General features: G+C 47.2%; 1 protein-coding gene across 1 annotated transcript in view; it reads left to right on the top strand.

Moving 5' to 3' along the window:
• Nucleotides 1-20,165, top strand: part of PRKCB (protein kinase C beta) — a 228,244-nt gene that overhangs the window by 71,298 nt on the left and 136,781 nt on the right. Inside the window, exon 3 of the mRNA XM_063143417.1 lies at nt 10,589-10,671. Within this exon, the coding sequence (XP_062999487.1) occupies nt 10,589-10,671 (83 nt within the window). The remainder of the gene's footprint in view (nt 1-10,588; nt 10,672-20,165) is intronic.

Raw genomic sequence — 20,165 nt, 5'->3', positions numbered from 1 at the left:
CTAGTATTATATATAAATGGCCTGGAGTGATCAAATGAGAACCAGAGTGCAGAAAGGGCTCTAGGGTTCATTTTAAACAGAGAGTTGAATCATTCTTCTTCTTCTTCTTCTTCTTCTTCTTCTTCTTCTTCTTCTTCTTCTTCTTCTTATTATTATTATTATTATTATTATTATTATTATTATTATTTTGGTACCGTTGCAGTTCAGGTTCAGCTGCCAGTGAAGTTGTTCTGATTTGGTTCTGGTTCAGGCCAATAACATTCAGTAAACATTTACTTCTCCTGTTTTGATATTGTTGTTATCTTAAGTTGCTGTATTATATTTCAAATGTTTTGGACATTGCTTTGAAGAGCATGGACAGGAGGAGATATGCTGATTAAGGGGAGAGGAGAAAAACCAACAGTTGAGGGCCGTGCAGAGGCCATGCAGATGAGAGAAGAGCAGGGAGGGAGGCTGGTAGTGGGCTGGAGGGGCCCAAGAAGCATGGAAAGGCCACCAGGTCAGGATGTAGAGCAGGAACATCCAGGCCTGTAGGAGTGTAGAAGAAGCCGGTCAGTGGCTGGAACAGTGGAACAAGCTGAGAGATGTTCTTCAGGACCTCGGACAGGTCCCAAGGGAGAGATGGCTTCTTCCACTGGACCAGTGCAGGGCACTAACTGAACCCTGCATCTAGTTCCTCAGCCTAACAACCCCCCCCCCCAATGACCTACCCCATTGTTGGAGAAAGGAGACCCTTCCAGGGACCATCCTTTGGCTTGGCACTCAGCACCTGGCACCCCATCACCTCTCCCTTGCCGGTGGCCACACTGCCTGCAGTGGTGAGCGAATTTGGTACATGAGGCCCTTGATGGTGAGGATTCTGGTTCCTCTGTGGGGCCTGGCTCCGTTGCTGCAGCCCAGCTGGAGGTTCTCTGGTTTGAATGGTCCCTAGTTGCTGGATGGGCTCAGTATCAGGACCTTGCTCTGATGCTGCTGACTCAACTGGCCCCTCTCCCTCCAAGTCAGTGTTTCAGCTGCCGCTAGTAATCTGGGGCAGAACAAGGCACCTCCTGGCACAAACCAAGTCTGCAAACTGGGAGGGGACATTTTGTATTGGGTAGGACCTAGGCAGGAGGGCCTGGGTCATTTTCTGTGGGAAGGCAGTGCCTCAAAGGACAGAGCTCCACCTCAGCCATTGGAAGGGATGAACCACACCGGGTGTCCAGGTTGACCACGGAGGGATGCCTCTGAAGCAGGTTTAGGAGCACCAGGTGCTTCAAGCTCCACACTGCCAGGGAAGGCAAAACTCCTCTCAGCATTACAGCTAACAAATTCCTTCCCCAGCTCTACTTAGGTGGCCCAATACCTGTGAGTTCAGCCACCAGAATGAGGGTGAACACGAGGCCACCCCTGGGCCATCTTTCTTTCCAGGCTTACTGGGAGAAACACCCTCCAGGTCGCTCCAGGACAGCTGAAGAGAACAATCACTTCTTCTCCAAATGACTCTGCTTTTTGCACTCTTGCTGGAAGAGCTAAGAATCAAGAAAGGATGTTTACATTGTTTGTCACTTTAACAGTTTCAGATTTCTCCTGGATTCAAGCAGAAAACCTAGAAGGAAGTGGGCATGACTTCTCTGTGGAGCTACTCTTCAAATAGATAGATAGACAGACAAACCATGAGAAACTTATAAAAGTTTCCATGGGACCATGGATTAATGTGGTAATAAACTGATAATCAGGATCCATGACTCTAAATCCGCAGAGTGCAGGAGAACTCCAACAAATAAATGTTTCACGAATGTGACATCGTCTTGTAATGGGACAGTTTCATTTTTCATTTCCACTCTGAAATTAAGTATACTTATCTGTTGCTGTTCCCCTTTGTTAATGTCCCTTGTCTCCACATAGTCTTTCTTGGAACATTTTGTTTCACTGGTTGATGTCTCCAATAATAATAATAATAATAATAATAATAATAATAATAATAATAATAATAATAGTAATAATAATAATGATAATAATAATGATAATAATAGCTCTCCAAATTGAAAAAGCAACATCAGTGCTGCAGTTCTGTAGCCCTGGAATCTGTTTTCCTAGCTTCTCACTCTCCTCGCTGCTGGAACAGACAAAGGCAGGTGATTCTTACCCTGGGAGCCTCCTCAGCTGCTGGTCAGAGGAGGGCGTCTCACCGCCTGACTTGCAGCATCTCCTCCAGGCCTTCATGGCTGCTTTAAATCCAGAATTGCTTTTAGATCCACTGCAGCTGAAGGGATACTTTGGCTGGAGCTCGTTCCTCCCTTGCGGCGCATGCGCACCAACTGGCCATTTTCTGTCCAGGGAAAGAAGACCCTCTTCTAGCACCACCCAGTGCTGCAATGCTTCCCACTGACCCAGGGACAGTGCAGCGGGGCTGAGTTTCCTTGGAGCGTTCTGTCCCTGCTCGCCCATTAGGTTAGCCAGGCAAAACGATAATGGAAAAACGCCTATAGCCGCGCTAACTGAAATAGCCAAATGTACAGCATTATGCCAGCTTTCTTAATGGTCAAGCAATTTTACTGGTTAAAAATGTGGATTAAAGGTGTGGGTTAAAAGCCTCGTGTAGAAAAGCCCTAAGCTACCAAGGGCCATCACATGGAGCGGGGCGTGCGTGTGCGCGTTTGCATCCTGAGGCAGTGGCTGCTCCCTCTCTTGCTCCAGAGCTTCATGGCCTTTCCCCTTCCTGACATTCCTCTTCAGCCTTGGGGCCCGGTCCTTGGGGAAGGCCTCAGGCTCTGTCCCCAGCAGCAGCATCTCCGGGGAGGGCTGGGAAAGGCCCCTGGCTGAGACCCGGCAGAGAGGCTGCCAGTCAGTGCGAGCAATACTGCGCTGGATGGGCCCAGTGTGCTGAGTCCCTACGACGCAGCTTCCTGTGGTAGAATTCCATGGCGCAGCCCCCACTTTGGATGCACAAGGTCCCACGTGTGATCCCCAGCATCCCACAACATGGCTGGGAAAGCCGCCCGCATGAAGCCCCAGTTGCTGCCGTCAGTCAGTCAGGGCTGAGCCTGCCATAGACCTCTCATTCCGAGAGCATCGGAGGAAGCCATGCTCAGGGGCCACTTTAGGAGCAGGGCTTCTATAGCAGGAATCACAGAGCCCCATTCCTAGAGCCTGAAAGATCCCAGGAAACAGCTGGCAGCAGGCCTGAGTGCTAGACAGAGTGTGGGTCCGGGCGGCTGCAGCCCCATCCGCCCCCATCCCACAATCTCTGTGCACACATGTGCGTGCATGCATGCGAGACAGAGGGTTGTATGTGAGCATACATGCAGATGCACATGTGTGGCCCACACCAGCCTAGCGGACACCCGATGCACCCCAGGGGCCAAAAAGTTTGCACACTCCTGGTGCAAGGGATACTGGGCTAGTGGACCAATGGTCTGACTTGGTATAAGGCCATTTCCTCTGTTCCTCAGAATCTGGGAAGGCCTGAGTTCGAGTTCCTTCCCTGTTGGAGTCCTCATAAGAACTGCCAAAGCACCACCTAACCCGGCATCCTGTCTCCAAGTGTGGCTAGGCAGGTGGTTCTGAAAACTCAGAAGGTGAAGACCACTCTCCGTTGTTTGTCCCCAGCACCTGTCACACTTACTGCTGCTGTGCATGGAGGCTCCATTGGGAAACAACAACAAAGAGCCATTAGCAGAGCTGCCCCTTGTCTTGCAGCTTTTCATGCTCAGCTGCTCATAAATAAAGTGGGGGCTGCTGATGGAGGCCAAATGCAAAGAAAGCTTGTAAAGTGGCAGATAAGCAGTAAGCCAGAGGTGAAATGCAGCCAGGTGGCTTAAGGTGGCATTTACACCCCAGGGCGACTTCGCTGGCACAGTGGCGTCTCACTGGCCGGCAAGCCCTGGCCTCCTGCCCTGTCCAGCAAAGCTGATGCAAACGACCCAGGCAGGCGCTGGGCCTCGCCCAGCCATTGGATCCCATTGGTCAGTGGGATGGCTCCCTTTCACAGCGATCTGCGTTATGGATAGAACAATCTGTGTTCCTATCGATTGCTGAAAAGGGCAAGCACTCCCAATCAATACTAGGGGGCGGCGGGGCGGCGGCATTTTAACGGTTGTTTTGCTGCTCATTTGTAGAAATGGGAAGAAGAACCCTTTGCAATTGGATTGCAGGACCTTTATATGTTTGTATTGTAGAAGTGGAACTTTTTTAAAAAATTATTAACCACATGCATTTTTAGTATGTATTTTGATACAACTTTCTTCAAATTTTATCTTTTAAAACTCCCCTCAGATTGGAAAAGGGCACAATTTCTGTCCTTGTGCTGTGAAGCATTTGGCTGTTAGTTACCTAATTATTTTTTCTGCCTGGCAAATGAGAACTGCAGGCTCCAGGGTGCTCCTGAAAGGCCGCGAGGTGCGAAGTGTGTGCATATATATTTCATGGCTTGCTTAATAATTAAACTTTGAAACAGAACCTCAAACACAAGCCTGAGATAGACTGTAATATCAAACAGGGACTGGGTTGAGCTCTGGCAACAGTCTTGATTCCTCCTTCACCATTCGGTCTGGGGGTGAGAGGGGCAAAATGCCTCTTTCCCCTGTCCTTGTCCTCAGGTCAAGAGTGGAAGGGAAACCTCTGTGCACACATGCTTGGTTATCGCCTTGAAAGACACTCTTGCTAGGGAAAAGAACGTGGTGGGGGTGGGGGTGGGGGTGGGGGCAAGTGGAGGATTCCCCATGGTTTGCAAATGGTAGAACTTGGCTGAAGGATGCCTGAACAGGGGCCCGGAGAGAAATTCTGGGCCCTGTGGCTTTCTTGGCCTCCTTGGCCCAATGTAGCCCTAATATTCAGGGCCGCTTAAAAGCATGTTGGTGTCAAGCAGAGAATACAAATGATATTGTGCCTCCTTCTAATTAATATGAGCAAGTTCTGCTGCACAAAAGCCCCTTTGAAGAGAACAAGAGCTGCCCAGGAACTCTGGGGCACCCCGGTCTCTTCCACTCCACCACCTTTATTGGCACATGCCACCAAAGACTCTTCTACTGATTTATGCAGTCACACGTTTGGACTTCTGCGATCTCGCTGTTCCTCAAGAACTGGCATCTTCATGATCAGAGGATGTGTGATTGATACCCAGCAGAAGACTTGGAAGTGTGTTTTATTCATTGTTTCATCCAACATGTTCAGATCAGCTACAAATGTATTAACCAAAAATATGTAAAAAGAAATGCACATATACAAACACTGTAATACAAAGGATTAAAACAATACTTACAGAACTTTACATTAGGAGGTGTCTATAAATATGTGAAAATTAGTTTTACACAAAGGATTAAAATAATAAAAGAGAGATTAACAAAACTTTACATTAAAAGATGCCCATAAATATATAAAAGAAACTACTGATATATTAAAGCCTTCATATTAAAATGAGAGAGAATGATTAATTTATTAGCAAGAATTGTATCCCATCTTTCTATGAAATAATATCCAGGGTGGCTTGCAGAATCATAAAACCATTGGGTTGGAAGGGCCCCCCTAGGTTGCTGAGTCCAGTCCGTTGCTCAGTGCAGGAATCCAGTTCAAAGCATCCCTGATCGGAGGCCATCCAGCCTCTGCTTGAATCCCTTCAGCTGTCAGGCAGCAGGGTCCCCTTGTCTGATGGCTCGGACCAGTGGGATGTTTTCCTGATGTTCACCTGACATCTGCCTTCCTGTAACTCAGGTCCATTATTTCATGTCCTACAGTCTTGGGTGACAGAGAGCAGATTGTGGCTCTCTTCCGTGCAGCAGAACTGTAGGCACTTAAAGAGTGCTATCATATCACATTTCCCCTCAAGTCTTCTCTTCTCAAGGCTAAGACATATCCAGTTTCTTTGACCTTTTCCTTGTAGGCTTCATTTCTGATCCCAGATTATTTGTGCCACCCTTCTCTGAACTGGTTCCAGTTCATCTGAACCCTTCTTAAAGTGATTGGACACAATATTTGAGGGGAGGGTCTGACTAGCAGAGCAGAGTGGAACGATTACTAGACAGGTTAAAAAAATTCTCAAAGGTATCAAGAGCAAAGGACATATTACAAATAAAATTCTGCAAAGGTTTTCAAAAGCAAGCAGGAAAGGGGTGCTACAGACGTCCCTTGGAAGACTGCAGGATGGAGAAAAATCATGGTCAATTAAAAAAAATTAAATTGGATGCTTTTATTTCAGTCTTTTAACTTCTTTAAAAAATACATATATTAAATACAATACTTCATTTCTCTGTTAAAATATAACATAGTTACAATTAAACTTCCAGGGCCTGATGAACTGCATCCTAGAGTAATAAAGGAGCTGGCAGAAGCTCTCTCAGAACCACTGAGTATTATCTTTGCAAAATCTCGGAAGACGGGTGAAGCTCCAGACGACTGGAGGAGGGCTAACATTATCCCTATCTTCAAAAAGGGCGAAAAGGAGGAACCTGGGAACTACAGACCGGTCAGTCTGACATCCATCTCTGGGAAATTCTGGAGCAGATTATAAAGAAGTCAATCTGTAAACACCTTGAAAACAATGCAGTGATTACTAGAAGCCAGCATGGATTTGTCAAGAACAAATCCTGCCAGACTAATCTGATCTCATTCTTTGATCAGGTAACCTCCCTTGTGGACTGTGGGAATGCTGTGGACTTCATATATCTTGACTTCAGCAAAGCTTTTGACAAAATACCCCATGACATTCTTAGATTTTAAAACGCATTTGAAAACTCATCTGTTTTCCATAGCTTTTGGTATTTTAGCCTGGTTTACTGTTCTCATTGCTATGATTATTCCCTTATTTCTTATTTGCGTAACCCCTTCCCCCCTTTATATGTTGTAATGTGGTTTTAGACTGTAAGCCTCTAGGCAGGGTATTGCTGTTTTATTTGTATATTCTGAACAATACCAAGTATATTGCTGGTGCTAAATAAATAAATAAATAAATAATTCTGATCAGCAAACTAGTTAAAAGTGGGCTAGATGGAACAACTATTAGGTGGATTCACAGTTGGCTGCTTATCAATGGAACCTTCTTAAACTGGGGAGAGGCAACGAGTGGGGTACCACAGGGCTCAGTCCTGGGCCCAGTCCTCTTCAACGTTTTTATTAATGATTTGGACGAGGAGGTGCAGGGAACGCTTATCAAATTTGCAGATGTCACAAAATTGGGTGGGAGAGCTAAAACCCTGGAAGACAGGACCAAACCTCAAAGTTATCTTGATATGGAGGAGTGCTGGGCTGAAAACAACAGAATGAAATGTAATAGGGATAAATGCCAAGTTCTACACCTAGGAAAAAGAAACCAAATGCACAATTAGAAGATGGGGGATCCTTGGCTCAGCAATATTACATGCGAGAAGGATCTTGAAGTTGTTGTAGATCACAAGCTGAATATGAGCCAACAGTGTGATATGGCTGCAAAACCCCCGCAAATGCTATTTTGGGCTGCATTAATAGAAGTATAGCTCCAAAATCACACGAAGTACTGGTTCCCCTCTATTCAGCACTAGTTAGGCGTCAACTTGAGTATTGTGTCCAATTCTGGGCCCCACACTTCAAGAACGATGCAGTCAAACTGGAGCGTGTTCAGAGGTGGGCAACAAGGATGATCAGGGGTCTGGAAACAAAGCCCTTTGAGGAGAGACTGAAAGAAGAGAAGTTTGAGGGGAGACACAATAGCACTCTTCAAATACTTGAAAGGTTATCACACAGAGGAGGGCCAGAATCTCTTCTCGATCATACCAGAGTGCAGGACAAGGAATAATGGGCTGAAGTTACAGGAAGCCAGATTCCGTCTGGACATCAGGAAAAACTTCCCGACTGTTAGAGCAGAACGACAATGGAACCAGTTACCTAGGGAGGCTGTGGGCTCTCCCACACTAGAGGCATTCAAGAGGCAGCTGGACAGCCATCTGTCAGAGATGCTTTAGGGTGGATTCCTGCATTGATGGCCTTATAGGCCCCTTCCAACTCTACTATTCTATGAAATATCAACATAAACATGCTAAAACTAACAGTCTCATAAAAATGAAGTTCATTTCAGTTTTTCATCTCATCAAAATACTTCTTCCAGCTCTTGCTTCTTGAGAGCTATGTGCTTTTACTTTCTCTGAATTAAGCTACATGTGCAAAGACACAGACTGGGTAGGGTTGTTGTTTTTGTGTGTGCTGATATGGTGATGGAGTTCAGAGACAGAAAGACAGTATAACAGGGTGGACAAAAAAGGGTGTGTTTGGTTGGTTGGTTGGTTGGTTGGTTGGTTTTTGAGGGGGGAATTGGGCTTTTTCTGCCCAGTAACTATCAAACCTTGCTTAGATCTGTCATGGGAATTTCATTTGTATTTGCTACTTTTCTTTTGTGAGGACTAGGCTGAAGTAGAAAGGAATCTAATGCTGGAAAGAAAAAGAAAGGACAAAAATGTTCCATCTGCATCTTCCTGTATGTCTTTGCTAAGGCTGCAAACCTACCTATATTCACTTACCTGGGTGGGAGGAAGCCTCATTGAAGTCATTACTTCTGAGAAGGCATGTATAGGTTTGTGCTGTTAACCTCAAATTGTCATGGGTGCTGGTCATAAGAAAAATATTATATGAGAATATTTTAAAGTCATTCCCTCTATAGGTAAAAAAAAGAGGCATGCAAAATATTCACAATGAAACATGAAATGCAAAGCCTGCCTGTAGGGCTGAAGCAGTGTAAATAATACTCTATTTAGTTGTAAATTAATGTGAGTGGTCAGATTTATACAATTTTTCTGGAAATCAATGAAAAAGTTTCAGTGGGAAACTTGATTTAAAACATTGATTTTAATCATAATATAAATCAGCAAGAAGAAGGGTTTAAATCAACTCTTTTTCTTGTTGATTTATATTAGGATTTAAATCACTGAATTAAATTGCCTCGATTTAAATCAATCCATTCTGGAAGGCTGTTCCAGTTCTTGGGTGCCAGAGCTAAAAAGTCTTCTTCTCAGGTATCCACCAGTCACAACTCTGACAGCCAGAGGGTCTGAAACAAAAGGAACCAAGCTGTTGGGTTGGTTCATATGGAGGAAGGATATCCTTGAGATATTTCGTTCCCAGGGCATTTAGGACTTTAAAAGTCAAAACCAGAACCTTGAATTGAGCCTGGAAATCAGTTTGGTAACCAGTGTAGCTCTGACAAGATTGCTGTGATTTGATTGACTGCAATCACAGTCTAAACTCAGTTAGAACAAATTGATACTTCTGGATTGGCTTGAAGGGGAGACCCATAAAGAATGCATTGCAGTAGTCTGAACTGGAGATGGTTTGTCCAGCATGAATGGTTTGTCCAACAAAAGGTGCAATTGCTGTATAATATGAAAGTGGTCAAAAGCAAAAAGTGAAGCCACAGAAATTAGGGCCCGAAATATTGGGTCTAAGTTACAGCTACCTCGATTTTGATTAAATATATGGAAAAACTTTGTGACGGTAAGATCTGTACAACAGCGGAACAGTCTACCTATGGAGGTTGTGGGTTCTCTATCTCTGGACAGCCACCTCACATGGATGGTTTAATTGGTTTTCCTGCACATTGCAGAGGGTTGGACTAGATGATCCTTTTGGTCCCTTTTAGCTCCCCCAATTCTATGCTTCAATGATCCGTATGTGAACATGGATGGCCTTTTACCAAGTAGTGTAACTTACAGTGCAACTGCTTGTAAAGTGGGGGTTGCCTGCATCATAATGCCAGGAGGGTTCATCCATATCCCAGGTGCAGGTCTGTGACTAAATAGGCACCTTTATGGGCTCCCTGCTTCCCTAGATTTCCAGTCAAGTACAGATGTGTGGGGAGATACTTGAGCAGAATGATACCATGATCAGCTTACCATCTGGTTGCCACAAATGACCGCTTGGCCGAATCGTGCCCTCCTTGCACCCGCAGCCTTGCCATTTGTCTTATTCATCTAGGCCTCCTCGCAGTCAGAGGGCTTGACTCAATTCCAGAGGAGCTCTTGGGGGCCCAATTCCAGTGTGGGCAGATGGAGCCCCACACATGCACACAAATACCCCCCCTTCCCCAAATACCAGCCTGTTTTAGCTTCAAGCCCTTCCTGCCTGTAACGAAGCCTTGGAAGCAGCATTTCAACCTTTCAGAATGGGGGGAAACTGCAAAAGCTGGGGCTCCCCAGAAGGGTTGGTGGCCAGGGGAAAGGGGGTGAGAGTGGGGCTGCCGGAGGTCTCCGCCCTCCCCGATCCAGGGGCCGAGCCTTGTTGCCATTCACTCTCATCACAGACTTGTGGTTTCCATCTGATACTGTTCAACAGACTTCTGTTCTTTTGTTTGTGAATGACCCGGAGTACAATGTGTTGCTCATAAAACAAAACAATTGATGAATAATCCTTTAACAGCCATTAATTAAGAATGAATTTTCTTGTTTTAGAACAAGAATAGGAAGTAGGTTAGTCATGCCTTACAAAGCCATGTTACGTGCAAAATGATGATCTGTCCAGCAAGAGGCCCTGAAGTGGCAGGACTTGGCCTGCCTCCATGTTTCCCTGAGCTGAATCAAAGCCCCACCCCCACCCTGCCCCGGGCGTTAGTTCTCCGTTAATGGGCCTTTTCTCTGCTTTCTTGTTGCAGTCTGTTGCTTCGTCGTCCACAAGAGGTGCCATGAATTTGTTACCTTTTCCTGCCCAGGTGCAGACAAGGGACCGGCTTCTGATGTAAGTAAACTCCTCAGCTAACCTCTGTGTCTGTCTGAAGATGGATGTGATTTTGGAAAAAACCATGAGGGCAGTTTGGGAGCACCCTTGGTGCTGTAGCAAGCTCCGAAAAGCCCGTTCTGCACATTGTCAGCCAGGCTGAACAAGAGGAAAGCCAGCTTTGGAGAGCACCTATTGGATAGCACCTGGGACTTCACCAACTCACTCCACTCCCACCCTCCATCCCTGGAACAGTTTTGCAACTGTTTTTGTGACAAGTTTTTGTCTAAAGTAGACATCCCATCAGAAACAGGAGGGAATCAGTGTTCAGCTTGCTGCTCTGTATGCATGCAAGGCAACTTGTGGAGCAAGGACCCCACCCTGGCCATTGTTAAAATGTTGTCCCTGTCTTGGACCCATTCAGATAATTTGAGCTAAGCTGCTTCACTTTGCAAGGTATTTGAAAATTTCACCCAATACCTTTTATGGTGCAAGAGGTCTAATCCCAACTGCAGACTACTGAGATGCTAGATCAAGGCAGGGGACCCATGGCCATAATTTGTGGGTGTAATTTGGCCTGCAGAGGTTTCCAATCTGGCCCGTAGAGGGTTGGGCACTCTCATTAGGTTCCTGCATGTCCCTTGCCGAAGCCTTGTACCCTGGGAGGGGAGAGGAATCCCCAAGTTAAGGTGGGTGACAGATGAAAGGGGATAACCCCGCATGCCCCTCCCCCTCCCAAACGGAAGCTGTGTAGTGCACAGCATGATCCCTTATTACAGGTGGGACATAACAGAGGAGATCCCTGCTTTGCACACCAACCGGATGAGAGATTTGGCAGCCCCTTGGAACTGCTGGTCCTGCAAGCAGCTGCTGAGTCTCTTTTGCCGTGCCCCTGTCTGTGTGGAGAAATGAAAAACGGGCGGCACCCTATGATGTGACAGGAGGGGATGCGGCTTGCCTTTGATGTCACCTGGCCGGCAGGTTTTGGGGGTAGGGGTGCAATCTGGCCCCTGGACCAGCAGAGGATGTGCCTGCACTAGGTAGTCTAACATAGTTTGGAGTAGGATAGATGGGAATTGGACTGAATGAGCTTGAGCTCATAGCTTCAGCCCTGATGGCTCAGTGAAAACCTCTGAGCCCCAGGGCAGCAGCCCTCTGGATGGGTAGGAGTGCTTCTCTTCGTGCCCTCCTGGTGTGCTTCCAGAGCCCCCGGGCAGGGCACTGTTAGAAACCCTCCATGCTGCTCTGGGTGGACCGTTGGTCTGATCCAGCAAAGCTCTTCGGTCTCCTGTGTGAACGTTGAGCTACAGAAGAGGCCAGTTTGAGCTAAAAAGAAACTTTGCATAACTCTGAAACATGTAAAAATAAGAATTTGAAATTTGAGTGGGGGGAACTGGAGTGAAACCCTAAGTCTTGAGGCAAGAATGCCGCTGGTATGATTAACTTGCTCAATTCCATCCTGTGGCCACGTTCAGACAACACACTACACAATGACGATTAAGCATTTTGATCTAAACATTATGGTTTAGTGTGTCGTGTGAATCATGTTTTAATGACCCTGTTCAGACGACACACTAAGGCACAGTGATTAAGCATTTTGAGATAACCATGAAGGCTTAGCATGTCTTGTGTAGGACATTTTCTCTAACTGTGGTTGCTACATAACCAAATGCTGCAACAGGATTAGCATTCCTGACTGTGGCTTAGCATGTTGTTTGTAAGGCCCCCATGTTTAAATCAACGCTACCATAGAGCTCTGCGGCAAGAACAGCTGAAATCGGCCAGGTCGCTCTGTCCGGCCAGCGGGATCTCTGCTGCCAAGATCTGCACAGCAGCTCTGAATGTGCCAGCTGCCATTTTGCATTCTCGCACACCCACCCACCCACATGTCACACCTGTACGCTTGTACTTGGGCCACCAGGCTGGATGTAACACAAGGTGGGGACAGCACACAGCTCTCATAATGGTTTCCGGGAGTTGCGGTAGGTCTTGTAGTGGTGCCCATAACCTCAACATGGCCACCAGCAACAGCCAGGAAATGGCTGCCCAGGGCCATGCGTGCTGCAAGGGATACTGGGATGTGGAACGGACCAGTTGGAGGACTACCGGGATCAGTGATTAGGGTGTGGTTAAGCAGACCATGCAGCAGGATGTCGTTCCACGGTCGTGTGGCAGCAACACTAGGTGTTGTTAGTGATAACCACATTAACTGCAGTTAGCATAACCACATTGCCCAAATGTCATCAGAACAGGGCCAATGTGTCATGTAAAATATTCCTAACTAAGATGGCCACGTAAGCAGTTTAAATATGCTCACTAACCACTTTCCATGAAAGGGTTAGCAGCCTAACCATGGCTTAGTGTGTTGTCTGAACAGGCCCTGTATAAATATATTGGCTTGATCCCCGATTCGTCCATTTGGAAAACAGACAGATTCAGCTCAGACCGATCCGGGGGCTGCCCAAATCTGAATCTGAATCTTGTTTTGGAAATCCAGATCTTCAGGCCTCCCTTTGACTATCATTGCAAACCAACAAATGGCTGTAATTCTTTTTCTGTTAGTTCGAGTTGGATGACATTTGCAAGCATAGTAGTTCCTTATGAAGGACATCCAAATATCAGACAAATATGTGCAAGGATTTTTGTGCTGCTTACCTTTAAATTTTATGTGTTGCTTTTTTATAAGGAACTGCTGATAATTTTAATGAGAGAAACCCTATGGTCTCTGGGAGAACCTTGAGGGGAGGCGAAAAGGTGGGGAGGGAAGGTGGGGAGAGGTCAGGATATGAGAAAACGCATGGCCCTCCACTCCTAGGGCTCAGCTCCCACCAGCATGCCCTCTTTAGATGGGCTCAAAGGCACAACTGAGGGGAAAAATTTTTAAAAGAGGGCAAAGAGGTGGCAATGGCCTCCCTCCCTCCTCCTGCCCTGCCAGCAGTGGGGCAACAGGGCTTTGGATACCCAGAGGCTTCCAAGGTCTGGAGCTTCCTTCTTCTTAACTTCTTCACAGAGTGGGATTAAACTTGTAGCCCCTTCTGAGAGGATCACACCTGCCAAGTTTCCGATGAACAGGTATAGGGAGCTCTGTTCAAGAGCAGCCCTTACAATTTGGGGGTTTCCAAAAAGGATGTGCTTATTCCCCTACATTTTTGTGAACAAAAATGACATACAGTGTAGAGGTGGTCCTAGTGAAGAAACATGCAAAAATTTCAGAAGGGTGCAGTAGTTTTTGTGAGAAAGGATTGGCTGTGATTCGAAGCTAGAACCGCCAGTTATAAAGCTACACCCCTTGCTCTCCCTCCCCCCTTTCCCCACCTAGGTGGGGAACTTGGGAAGGAATGTATCAATTTTTGGAGACCTATGGTCTGGGTCTCCGTGTTCTTGAATATTGAATTTTCAGGAATGGTCTGTTTCAGATAAGCCCCATTTCAATTTGAACATTTCTGAATCTGTCCAAATCAGCCCAATTTGGTTCGGGATTTGGCTGCATCCAAAGCACACCCTTCCTTAGGAGATCCAGGCTTCTCGGTGCCTACAAGGACTGCAGCAGCAGCACCTTGCCCAGGCTCTGTGGCCAGTTTGCCTTGGGCCTGCCTGGTAATTTGTCTCACCATGGAAACGGGCTGATTTCAAGCCCTGCCAGTTGATTAATTTTGGGATGCCGTTGAACCTCCTTGCTCCAATAGCTGCTATTTTTAGCCTGTCAGTGACGAGCAGACCAAAATATAAACTCTGGTTAATGGCCCCTCTGTTCGGGGAACTTTCTTTCTTTCTTTCTTTCTTTCTTTCTTTCTTTCTTTCTTTCTTTCTTTTTTAAACTTCAAAAAGATGCCCACCTCCCACCTTCAGGACTTAAAATGTCAGGGTGGGCGGGCGAATCATCATCCATGATCAAAACTGACGGTGGAATTCTCAGATGTGTCCAAGGACTCCATGTTCACGTGCCGACAACTTCCCAGTATCAGGTGCTGTAGGGCAAACCACAGGGCCCAGCTGCTTTTGCGGTCTGTTTCTGAGCAGTGGTGCATCCACGGCCAGGCAGGCATTGGGGTCAAAGTCCAGGGCCTTGCAACCCCGCTCCCTCCCCCACCATCACCAATGGGTCAACATCAGCACCGGGACTGGACGGGCAAAGAGGGAGGCTGGCACGGGTCACCACAGCACCCTTTCTTCCTACGCATGTTTAAACAGTGGCCAGGCATACGCGGGGTTACGCAGGCTCGTTTTTATTATTTTTACTTTAATAATACATTATTCTTGTCAGCAAAACGATGCTTATTCCCAAACAAATGTGTTTAGTATCAGGGCAGCAGAAGCAAATTCCATTTTATTATTGGAGTCACGATTTAAGTGAGTTTAAAATTATTTTATTTTTATTTATTATTTTATTTATTACATTTTTATACCACCCAATAGCCGAAGCTCTCTGGGCGGTTCACAAAAAAAATGTGAAGCTTTGCATGCGCAGAGTCTTTCTTTCTTTCTTTCTTTCTTTCTTTCTTTCTTTCTTTCTTTCTTTCTTATCAGGCTTGGCAATCGGTCTTTGGCTTTATTTATTTATTTTGCACGAACTTATCAGGACTGCAGAAGCTTTTATAAGTAATCTCTGCCCGGAAGGCAAGGCGGTCAGGGGCTCTAACGTCACCCAGCAGCACCACTGCTTGGAGCCTTCCGGAAGCTTCTGGCTGGCTGTTCTGGGAATACGCTGCCGGACTGGCTTCAGTCTAATCTGGCAAATATAAGCACCTTGCCTGATCACACCAAAGCCCCATCTTGTCCGTGGCGCGTATGCGGAGGGGGCATTTGTCTGTTTGCCCCACACCCATTCTTGGCTTTGGCTTCCGTCCGGTGTCAGAGGAAATTGCTCCCCAACCCTGCTCTAGAGCCTAGTGGCCAAGAGAGAGCTGTTACCCTGGAGCCAATGGCTCACAAGGGGGCCTGGAGGACTTTTCTTCCTCACCCCATTTGCTGGTCTTTGTTGTCTTCAGTTGCAGTGTGCATATTCAGAGTGTGACCTCTCCATGGCAGCGCCCCCTCCCCCATCAAGCAGCCTGGCTGGAGGGCCCTTACCTCAGCCATCAGCTGACTAGAGGGCCCTTTGGACCAGATGCTCCCTGCGTCACCACGGCTGGTGGCCTGAGGAGAGAGCAGTAGACAGCTGGAGCTGGGGCCTTCACACAGCAAGCCCTGCTTTCAGATACCAGCAGGCCAATCTGGTGCCGCTGTCTGGTAACAAGACTCTTCCTCCTCCATCCACTTCCTGAGCAGATCTTCGTTCTGCATCATCACATGACCAGCTGACTACCTGTCTTCCACCTGCCTGCCTGCCTGCCAGCCGCTCTCAGGCTTAAGCCCGAGTTATTTTATTAAGCCAACCAGCTGGCCTGCTCTAGTAACTTCTCTGAAGAAGCTGGGTCTGTTACTCTGAGAGGGCGAGTCTCTTGATTTGACATGCACTGCTCCACATGGGGCTGCCCCTGAAGACAACCTGGACAGCAAGTGTGGAAGGCAACTCTGTGCCTCCTCATAGTTTTGTTTGCTGGGTACCAAGGAAACAAACAAACAAACAACCTTGAGCTACAGTCAATAAGACCCAAAAGTTTGGCTTAATATGGAGGACTTAACTTGGCACTGAAATGAGGCTAATGTGGGTGCCAGCCGGGCCTCCAAGGGAGCGGCCTCCCCTAATCAGGTCACCACAGCTGAGAAGGGACTTGGAGCCCTCGAGGCATCTTGTGCCCCCAGTGACAACAATGAAGACGTGTCCCTGCTCCTTCCAGGGAGACCACCCAGGGCTAATCACTTGCCCAGTTCCCTGAAATACAGGGATTGGGGCTTAACAGATGAGCCTGTTCTAGGTTGAGGCTTCCTCCTCTTTGGGGTGTCTTGTTCTGCTGCCCGCTCTGACTTTTGTTTGCTGAATACCTGGCACTTCTTATTATGTCTAAAAGAGTCAAACGGCAGGGAATGGGAAAGGTGGGGCTGCATCCCAGGTGGAGGACTCCTCCCCTATTTTCTGTCTAAAAAGCAGAGATGGATCCCCCAGGGCAGACTGGGGCCACAGCATGAGGGGCGGGAGCTCTGACCTTTTTGCCTGCACCATTTCCCCACTGAAAATAGCCCCCACTGCTATTTACAGCCCCATCATCCCTTCACAGCTGCTCTGTGTAAAGAGAGAGCGAGAGACATGGGGGAACTGAAGGACACCTTTAATGTCACCCGCGTGTCCATTGGTTTCGATAGGGCTTGAGCTGAAGAACTTACTGGTGGATCGGACCCACTGTGTCTCTTCCCAGGTTTCTCTTGGAACCAGTATCCGGTTGACACAGTGGCAGAGTTGTTATTGTTTCTTTCTTTCCATTAGTTGAAGGCACCTGAGTTAGGAATGAATCCTTCTTTGGCTCTTTTGCTTTTATTACCATGTCCTTTATCCTCTGATTGAGAGTCTTTGTCTTTTGGTTGCAGTGATGTTGTCATCATCTATTTATCAGAACGATGGCTTCAGGGCTTAAAAAACAGCTGGGTGGGAGAGGACTCTTGCACCTTGGAAGGGGCCCCATGTCATGAGGCCATTTGTGTTTAGAAAGGACTTCAGAGCTGGCTCATTTTGCATCCCTCCAAGGCATTGTCAGCCCTGAAATAAACCAGCCATACAGCTGCCCCTCAAGTGAAAAGAAATGCAGCGCAGTGTCAGATGCTGTGGCTACAGGTTTAGCCTCAATTTCTCCTTTATTTCACCTCATTCATTTGCATTACAATTCTTCCGCCGCCACTGTTCACACCCTTCAGATCCATGCACAAAATAGATATAGACATTGGTATCTATATGTATACTGTAAAAGCCCAGACTGCTCCTCCAAGCCAGTTATAGTTTTTGCCCTCTGGCCCCATCTAGCGACGTTCCTCGGAACTGCAGCCTTCTAGGGAAGTTCCAAGTTCTGAGAAATAGTTTTTGCCCTTTGGCGGCATCTAGCGACGTTCCTCGGAACTGCGGCCTTCTAGGGAAGTTCCAAGTTCCGAGAAATAGTTTTTGCCCTCAGGCGCCATCTAGCGACGTTTCTCGGAACTGCGGCCTTCTAGGGAAGTTCCAAGTTTCGAGAAATAGTTTTTGCCCTTTGGCGCCATCTAGCGACATTCCTCAGAACTGCGGCCTTCTAGGGAAGTTCCAAGTTACGAGAAAAAGTTTTTGCCCTCTGGCTCCATCTAGCGACGTTCCTGGGAGCTGCGGCCTTCTAGGGAAGTTCCAAGTTCCAAGAAATAGTTTTTGCCCTTTGGCGCCATCTAGCAACGTTTCTCGGAACTGCGGCCTTCCAGGGAAGTTCCAAGTTCCGAGAAATAGTTTTTGCCTACTGGCTCCATCTAGGGACGTTCCTCGGAACTGCGGCCTTCCAGGGAAGTTCCAAGTTCCGAGAAATAGTTTTTGCCCACTGGCTCCATCTAGCGACGTTCCTGGGAGCTGCGGTCTTCTAGGGAAGTTCCAAGTTCCGAGAAATAGTTTTTGCCCTTTGGCGCCATCTAGTGACGTTTCTCGGAACTGCGGCCTTCCAGGGAAGTTCCAAGTTCCGAGAAATAGTTTTTGCCCACTGGCTCCATCTGGTGACGTTCCTCGGAACTGCGGCCTTCCAGGGAAGTTCCAAGTTCCGAGAAATAGTTTTTGCCCTCTGGCGCCATCTAGGGACGTTTCTTGGAACTGCGGCCTTCTAGGGAAGTTCCAGAAAAATAACTGCCAGGACCTTCCGGCCTAGCAGACGGGCCAAAACCCACTCTCAATAAGTAATTTGTCTCATGAGGGTAAATTTGATAGAAGACTAACCTCCTCACCAGTTATAAAAATGTTAGCAAGGCTTTCACTTTAACGTTGTGGCAATGTCCAGAGTCCGATGGTCTGAGGACATAAAGTTAGAAATCATTGATGGGAAAGAACAGGGGAAGTTGGTTCAAAATCTTAGAAAAGTGTATACCAAAAATATTGTATTCAAAGAAGTCCTAACAAAATAAATACCCCTGTCGTATGACGGGCTTTTTCACTTTCCCTTCTCCCACCCTAAAAGCTGGAAGTAGTTAACTGAACGTGTTCTTTGATTATGTGAAATGGTTTTAGATTTTGGATGGCTGACAGTAAAGTACAGATAAATAACCTTTGACGGCTACTAGCTACTCTTAAGTCAGTGGCACTTGTGTCACACTACACCTACCTGAAACAAATGCAGACGCTCCCAAGCCCAAATCTGTCTTTCTCTCTCCAGGCCCCCCCTCCTCCCCAGCCCTGGAGAGCTGCTGCAGTCAGAATAGAGCACTCTTTCCCAGCCTGGTGCCCTCAAGATCCCAAAACTTCTGGCTTGGGATGCTGGGAGTTGTAGTCCAACACATATAGAGGGTGCCAGGTTAGGGAAAGCTAGAGTAAAGTCTCAGGTGGGTGGGTTTTTCCTATCAGCCGCTGCTTGGACTAGCTGGACAAAGAGTCTGACTGTGGGTCCTAAAGAATTTGGTTTGGGCGGGGGTTGGCAAGAAGGGAGCAAAAGGCTGAGCTTGCTAGACAAGGTTGCTAAGAGGTTTCTGGCTGGCATAAGCAGGATCCAGGACCTTGGGTTGAAGGAGTCAAGTTGGGCCCTAGTTCTGCCTACAGGAGACGGCTTGGTTCGCATCTGCTCCACCTGTGCATTTGTAGGTAAAGGGCTTAATACAGAAGGTGCCTGATGTAAGTCACAAGGCAACAGAGCCTGTAAATGGTTGTGCTGGAAGGACTCACTCCTCAGAGAGTGGAACATGCCCCACTTATTTGCTTTTCAAATACCCAGTTAAGATCCAGTCAAAAATGGCACAGCTAGGACTATTATTACCTGTGGGGGCCTGTCTTAAATCCGTACCTTCATGTAGGTGGCTGAAATAATATTTTCAGCCTGGCAGAATCTTCCCCTCAAGAGTCAAATGCAGGGCAAGTTGGTGCCACCTCCCCAAGTTCCTCTTCTATTCCAGCCCCAGCTGGACTAGAAGCTGCATAAGGAAGCCGGCTCCCAGAGAGAGAGAGAGAGAGAGAGAGAGAGAGAGAGAGAGAGATCAGAGCGAGCGAACAGGGAGAGCAAACAGGAGTTTGGCAGGGGGAATTTGGCAGGGGAGGTCAAGGAGGAAGTCCCTAACCAAATTTTTTGTTGTTCTTGTAAGACACACCCGTATAGTACGGAACTCTGCTGTTAACCTTCAGGGAGGCAAGGAAAAAGCACAGGCTATTCCAGTACACTCAGAAGGGCAGAAACAAACGACAAAGAAAAGGCCAAAATACTGAATTCCTACTTTGGCTTAGTCTTCTCCCAAAAGTGGGTCTATTACCTCCCCACCCCGGCAAAAGTGAAGTACAAACTGAAGGGGAAGAGTTGCGGTTTGAGACTGATAAACAAACGTTCAAGGAACACCTAATTTCCTTGAATGAGTTCAAATCTCCAGGGCCCGATGAACTGCATCCTAGAGTAATAAAGGAGCTAGCGGAAGAACTCTCAGAACCTTTGTCTATTATCTTT

Source organism: Elgaria multicarinata, chromosome 17 (assembly GCF_023053635.1).
Source record: "Elgaria multicarinata webbii isolate HBS135686 ecotype San Diego chromosome 17, rElgMul1.1.pri, whole genome shotgun sequence".
Lineage (NCBI taxonomy): Eukaryota > Metazoa > Chordata > Lepidosauria > Squamata > Anguidae > Elgaria > Elgaria multicarinata.
Note: the sequence above shows the minus strand (reverse complement) of the source record. Positions and strands in the feature narration are given on the sequence as shown.